This window comes from Arachis stenosperma, chromosome 3, assembly GCF_014773155.1.
Source record: "Arachis stenosperma cultivar V10309 chromosome 3, arast.V10309.gnm1.PFL2, whole genome shotgun sequence".
NCBI classification, from domain to species: Eukaryota; Viridiplantae; Streptophyta; class Magnoliopsida; order Fabales; family Fabaceae; genus Arachis; species Arachis stenosperma.
Genome location: NC_080379.1, coordinates 61,092,833 through 61,099,955, shown reverse-complemented (window position 1 = coordinate 61,099,955; position 7,123 = coordinate 61,092,833). Strand labels below are relative to the sequence as shown.

Below are 7,123 nucleotides of genomic sequence, written 5' to 3'. Positions count from 1 at the left end.
TTTATGTTTTATCTCCACTAGTAAATTTTGTTGGATCCTTTATTGTTGGCAATATATACTTTCTCTTTTTTTTTTAACTAATATATTTAATATTTATTTAAGCAATATAACTAAAATACTATAACTTTTTTTCTATGATAATACAGTACATAAATTAAATGGAATATGATACTGCGGGCTTCGTGAAGAACGTAAATTTTGACATTGTGCATTTACAAAATTACCCAGAAAGAGAGAGAGAGAGAGAGAGAGAGAGAGAGAGAGAGAGAGAGAGAGAGAGAGAGAGAGAGAGAGAGAGAGAGAGTAAAGTTTGTTGCATGTATTTTTCTTCTCCTGTAAAGTGTCTCCGGTATTCCCCTTTGGCGCTCCTTGTCTATAAATTAACGCATCCACCACCTCTCTTTCCATTCATTCAATCCGTTCTTCTCCTTCACCCCTTCCTTTTTTACGTTCATTCTCTTTTCTCCATTGGTATTCTTTCTTTCTTTCTTTCTCTTTTTTTTCTTTCTTCTTTCCTTTATGTTCTTAGCTTATTATTCTGAAAGATCTAGCTCTTTCAGCAAACTCATCATTGTGCTGTAATTACCACTAACCACTGGATCAGACTTTCTCTGACACGATCCTTGTTCTATAGATATAGATATAGTTCTATGCTTTTTTTTTCCATGTGAGAGAGAGCTTAGAGACTTGGTTCACTGTGCTTAGAAAGTGAAACTCCCCTACTTTGTTCCTCAGATTAGGTTCTGTGTGGTTGTCTTTTTGCTCAAATTTTGATGCTAAAGAAAGTTCCAGTGTTTCACATTCCAAATGAGGAACTTTTCTGTGTTAAAACAAGATCAAATAAAAAAACACCATTTTCTGATCCATGCCGGGGTTTACTCATTTCGGAGGCTTGAGCTTGCAATAATCAATTAAGATGGATTTCTTTTTGCTTATTTGTTTGTTTTCTTTCTTTTAGTAATCTAATTAATGAAAATATTATTTAAAAGAAAGAAAATGATGGTAATGGTGGAAAAATGAAACCGCATCTTGACTTTATTCCCTATTGTACAGAGATCTTACAGGACCTGCATTTAATATTTAGTATTTTTTGTTTTAATATATTTTATTTGGGAAATGGTGGTTGGTGAAGGTTGGCCGGTCTTGAAATCCAATCTAGTGTTTCTGGAATTTTCTTTACAAATTTTCAATATTTGTTTTTTGGTTTTGACTTTTGGTGACCCTCCTTATCCATTAAAAAAAAATTGGAGAAAAAAGTCTGATCAGTTTCTTTTCATGCTGCTTTTTTTCTATGTTGCAGTTGGTTGAAGTTTTTCGTTTGGGGCCATGGCTTTGACTCGCTCTCACTCTCTCAAGGAGAGGCTCGATGAGACTCTCGCTGGACAGAGGAATGAGATTTTGGCCCTTCTTGCTAGGTAGATAGCTATTTTTTTTAATTCTTATTTTGTTTATTTATTTACGAGTAAATATCTAGTATCCAACTTAGATTGTATATTAGTTTTTAACACATTTTTATTACTTTAAAATTTTCGGAGAATTATTTTGATTAGATAAATTGTTTTTTCCATCACTTTTAATAAAATTTTTAATTTGTCTGTAAAATAAATAAATTACTCATAAATTTTATTATTAAATAATTAGATTTAAAAAAAAACATTATTGCAAAACAGTGACAAGAGTAATTTTTGAAAAATTTTTGAATAATAAAGTTAAATTTGTTAGAGAACTAAAGTATTTAATCCGTGAAATTAATCGGCACCAATTTGATGTTTAGTCTTTATTTATTTGTTCTTATGAATTTGATATTTTAATGTACAAGGATGTGAACGTAAGTAACACTATTTTTTGGTGTTAAAAAGGATCGAGGCTAAGGGCAAGGGAATCCTGCAGCACCACCAGGTCATTGCTGAGTTTGAAGAAATCCCTGAAGAGAAGAGGCAGAAGCTATATGATGGTGCCTTTGGAGAAGTTCTGAGATCTACTCAGGTAATTCTTTTATTTGTTTATTTGGGAACAATGATATTTGTAGTGTACTACCACGTTTATTGAATTTAAGCCTGAAAAAAACTGTATGTACGTGTGGGGACTACAATTCAGCTGATTCTGCTATTGGAGTAGCAGCTGACAAGAAATAAAGTAGAAATTAGTGGTTGCATGTAAAAGTTCTGCCACATTTTCCTCTTAGTTTCATTTCAGATTTTGCTTTATATTAAAGTTTGTTTGGTGGGGTTTGTTGAAATTTGTGTCATTTCATTTGGTTGTTTCTGTTTGTTGTGTCTTGCAGGAAGCTATAGTGCTGCCACCATTTGTTGCTTTGGCAGTTCGTCTAAGGCCTGGTGTTTGGGAGTACCTGCGCGTGAATGTGCACGCGCTCGTTGTTGATGAGTTACGTCCTGCTGAGTACCTCAAGTTCAAGGAAGAGCTTGTTGATGGCAGGTAATAAACTAGTAAGGTTTTTGAGTTTCAAATGCTTAGTGTTCTCTCTTCCGTTTGTTGTGTTAAGACAAGTCCACAATTTTTTTTTTTTGGTTTGTGTTGATGTAGTTCCAACGGCAACTTTGTGCTTGAGTTGGACTTTGAGCCTTTTAACGCATCCTTCCCCCGCCCAACACTTAACAAGTCAATTGGGAATGGCGTTGAGTTCCTTAACCGCCACCTTTCCGCTAAGCTTTTCCATGGCAAGGAGAGCATGCAGCCATTGCTGGAGTTCCTAAGGCTTCATAGTTACAATGGAAAGGTATGCTCTGTGCACTTTTGGCAGTAAATTCACAAATTTTCGAACAATAAAAGATGATTGGCACAGTTGGTAAAGCAATGATCTTGTATCCTAAAAGACGCGAGTTTGATTCCCTTTGCTGAAGTGATGATCACTTAGGTGGGGGCAGTGCTCTGTAACTACCTCTGGAACCAGTCACAGATGGTAGAGGCATATACCTTGGCCTTATTGTTCATGAGAAAAATGAATAAAAGACATTTTGTTTAAGTAACAATTAACAGTAATTGACATAAGAGGCTTGTCTAATAACTGAATTTGAAGTGCAAATTTACTAGTTATGAGGCATTACTGGTTTTGTAGGTATATTATTGGATTTACCAATAAAGTCTTGTTGTTTGCAGACTATGATGTTGAATGACAGGATTCAAAACCTGAATTCTCTTCAACATGTTCTGAGAAAGGCAGAGGACTATCTGGTTACACTTGCTCCCGAAACACCCTACTCAGTATTCGAGCACAAATTCCAGGAGATTGGTTTGGAGAGAGGGTGGGGTGACACCGCCGAGCGTGTCCTCGAGATGATCCAGCTTCTCCTGGATCTCCTCGAGGCACCTGACCCTTGTACCCTGGAGACATTCCTTGGAAGGATCCCTATGGTCTTCAATGTGGTGATCCTTTCTCCCCATGGTTACTTTGCTCAAGACAATGTCTTGGGATACCCTGATACTGGTGGCCAGGTTAGTTGAGAACCCCATATCACATGATAAAATTTGTAATTCTATTTTCGTGTTAACATTTTACTCTTCAATAATGTTAATTGGCATAAACTGTTCGTGATTCTATAATCAGGTTGTTTACATCTTGGATCAAGTTCGTGCATTGGAGAATGAGATGCTCAACCGCATCAAGAAACAAGGCTTGGACATCACCCCTCGCATTCTCATTGTATCTTCCCTATTCCAGATGTAAATATTTAGCTGACTTATGTATAGTGAATCAATTTTCACTAACTCGAGCCTGTGATTGCTTTTAAAATGCAGCTCACCCGGCTTCTCCCTGATGCCGTTGGAACTACTTGCGGCCAACGTCTTGAGAAGGTATTCGGCACTGAGCATTGCCACATTCTTCGAGTTCCCTTTAGAACAGAGAAAGGAATTGTTCGCAAATGGATCTCAAGATTCGAAGTCTGGCCCTACCTAGAAACTTACACTGAGGTGATTTTTTTTAGTTTATGCATCACAATTGGCACATAATTAGAACATCTGGATGGTTTTCAAATTGAATTAACATTCAGATTTGATACAATTTTTCTTTTTAACTAGGATGCTGCTCATGAACTTGCCAAAGAGTTGAAAGGCAAGCCAGATCTGATTGTTGGAAACTACAGTGATGGAAACATTGTTGCCTCTCTGTTAGCACACAAATTGGGTGTAACTCAGGTTAGTTTGCATTGAAGTTCAGCACCTTGTTCATTCCTTTACACTTTCTTTACTCAAAGGCCTAAATCTTTTCTCCCATTCTTTTTAACCCCTGTTTTAGTGTACCATTGCTCATGCACTTGAGAAGACCAAATATCCAGAATCTGACATTTACTGGAAGAAATTTGATGACAAATATCACTTCTCATGCCAATTCACAGCTGATCTTTTTGCAATGAACCACACAGATTTCATCATCACGAGTACCTTCCAAGAAATTGCTGGAAGGTGAGATAGATACCTCAGATATTCATCCCTTTATAGTTTATATTCTATGTTTGTTTATCTCATTACTCAACTGAATTAATTCTTTGTTATTTCTATGTAACTCTACAGCAAGGACACTGTTGGACAATATGAGAGCCACACTCACTTCACCCTTCCTGGACTCTACCGTGTTGTCCACGGCATTGATGTCTTCGATCCAAAGTTTAACATTGTCTCTCCTGGCGCCGACATGAGCATTTACTTCCCATACACTGAAACTGAGCGCAGGTTGACATCCTTCCACCCGGAGATTGAAGAGCTACTGTATAGCAATGTAGAGAACGAGGAGCACATGTTAGTTTCCATTCTTTTATTGTCTTCCTTAGTTATGCTTCTTTAATTTTGCTAATGTGATGCCATCTGAAACAGATGTGTACTGAAGGATCGTACCAAGCCAATTATCTTCACCATGGCGAGGTTGGACCGTGTGAAGAACATCACAGGACTTGTTGAGTGGTACGGCAAGAACGCCCGCCTTAGGGAGCTTGTGAACCTTGTCGTGGTCGCTGGAGACAGGCGGAAGGAGTCCAAGGACTTGGAAGAGAAAGCTGAGATGAAGAAGATGTATGGCCTCATTGAGACTTACAAGCTAAACGGCCAATTCAGGTGGATCTCCTCACAAATGAACAGAGTGAGGAATGGAGAGCTTTACCGTGTGATCTGTGACACCAAAGGTGCGTTCGTGCAGCCTGCGATCTACGAAGCGTTCGGTCTGACAGTTGTTGAGGCCATGACTTGTGGATTGCCAACATTTGCAACTTGCAATGGTGGTCCTGCTGAGATCATTGTCAATGGAAAATCGGGCTACCATATTGATCCTTACCATGGTGATCGCGCAGCTGAGATTCTTGTTGATTTCTTCGAGAAGAGCAAGGCTGATCCATCTCACTGGGACAAGATCTCTCAGGGTGGTCTCAAGCGTATTCATGAGAAGTAAGCAATCTTTTTTTTTTTTAATTTAAAAGAATTACACTAAATTTTCATCAAGCTAGGCTGCGTATATACACTTTTTTGGATTGGTCATTTTCCATATCATACATCAACATGGAATGTTTGTGGACTGGGCTGTCTTTTCATCATTGGTCTTTAGTATCAAAGTAATGAGCTAGTCAACACAAGATTAATGGTTGAAATTTGGTGTATAAACTTTGACACCAAATCAATGGTTTTAAGGATCATTATTAATTATCGCACCATTTTACTACTTGAAATTTCACTTGGAACTATAGTAGACCATCTAATTTTGGGAAACGTTTTAATGTGTAGTTGCATCACTTAAGCTCAATTTTCCTCTTCTTTTGCATTGCCTTGTTCACAGGTATACGTGGCAAATTTACTCCGACCGCCTGCTGACTCTCACTGGAGTCTACGGCTTCTGGAAGCATGTGACCAACCTTGACCGCCGCGAGAGCAAGCGTTACCTTGAGATGTTCTATGCCCTCAAATACCGCATGCTGGTATGCATAACTCTCTTCTCTTGTAACATTGTTCAATGGCTTCCTTCATTTATGTGTTCATTTTTTATTTTTGATGTTTAGCTAATAAGATATTATTTTGTTCTTGTTACCTCAGGCTGAGTCTGTGCCCCTTGCTGTCGAGTAAAATCAAGTCAAGTGAAGATTGAGGAACTTCACATATGGTGAAATCGGCTTTTTCTCTTCTGGAGTCTTGTGGAATTGATATATATATTTCAATTATTTTGATATTGTATTTGATTAGGTTTTGGTATTATAAGAAAAGCTTAAAAAAGTGTTTTTTATTTTTATTATTATTATTATGTATTATTGGATCTTTTGAAATCTTTAAATTTGGGATCTACCCTATCATTTCAATTCTAAGCATTGTCCTCTCCACTTATTTGGTTCACATTTTCCCTTCATGGACCTTGTACATAGTTGCTTTTATCTTTTTAACTTCAAAACGTTATAGCTAAACTAGTATTGATTTAGAATGTCTCGTGTTTATAATACATTCCAAATAATAGCACACTCAGGAAGGATAAAAAAGAGAAAGGGATATAGTTTCTGACTGATTCAATTGAAATAATGACATGGTCCTTATCATAAACAATGTGAGACTGATTAATCCTTAAATCGGAAAGACTAAACATGCTTTTTCTTATTTATTTACTTTCCATGGTATTTTTGGTCGGGTAAAGTTAAGAGGCTTGATTGTAATTTTATTTGGTTAGGTAAGAGAGTTTGAAAATTCTTAGGACTGATTTGCTATTTTACTTAAAAAAAAGTTTAACTAATATGTGTATTAAGAGTACACAACGTTAAAGTTGTTAACTAAAAAATATAAAGGATACAAAATTTAAATTATTAATTAATTTAATATGTATTTATTAAAATAAAAAATTAAAAAATTTTATCCACAATAATCTTAATATATATATATATATATATATATATATATATATAAAATAAGACTACATATTTGTTATCTAGGTAACCTGAGAGGGGCGGATTGGGTTCAAAAGATTGGCCCAAACGTTAGAAGAAAATGATCTCCGCTTTGCTTAGCATTTGGGAGCCGCAATCCGAGTTGCGTACGTGAGAGACTATGAGAGTGGTACCTACAAAGACACTTCGATGCTTAAGTTAGCAAGGGGAGTAAGCAGGTTTAGAGAATATTGGAACTTAGCTTTATCTGAGTGGGT

General features: G+C 36.6%; 1 protein-coding gene across 1 annotated transcript; it reads left to right on the top strand.

Moving 5' to 3' along the window:
• The first annotated feature begins 272 nt into the window (after positions 1-272).
• On the top strand, positions 273-6,293 carry LOC130967967 (sucrose synthase-like). The gene is made up of 14 exons (XM_057893027.1): positions 273-471; positions 1,301-1,415; positions 1,860-1,986; positions 2,285-2,436; positions 2,545-2,737; positions 3,118-3,453; positions 3,566-3,661; positions 3,757-3,930; positions 4,039-4,155; positions 4,256-4,422; positions 4,531-4,755; positions 4,831-5,394; positions 5,780-5,918; positions 6,034-6,293. Exons 2-14 carry the CDS (start codon positions 1,327-1,329, stop codon positions 6,061-6,063), a joined length of 2,409 nt encoding a protein of 802 aa, XP_057749010.1. The 5' UTR covers positions 273-471; positions 1,301-1,326; the 3' UTR covers positions 6,064-6,293.
• The last annotated feature ends 830 nt before the right edge of the window (positions 6,294-7,123 follow it).

Bases quoted from the DNA above. Each gene is read 5' to 3' on its own strand.
- LOC130967967 (XM_057893027.1), top strand. From the start codon at position 1,327: ATGGCTTTGACTCGCTCTCACTCTCTCAAGGAGAGGCTCGATGAGACT. The intron at 2,437-2,544 runs GTAATAAACTAG...GTGTTGATGTAG, and splicing joins GAAGAGCTTGTTGATGGCAG to TTCCAACGGCAACTTTGTGC. The intron at 4,156-4,255 runs GTTAGTTTGCAT...CCCCTGTTTTAG, and splicing joins ACAAATTGGGTGTAACTCAG to TGTACCATTGCTCATGCACT.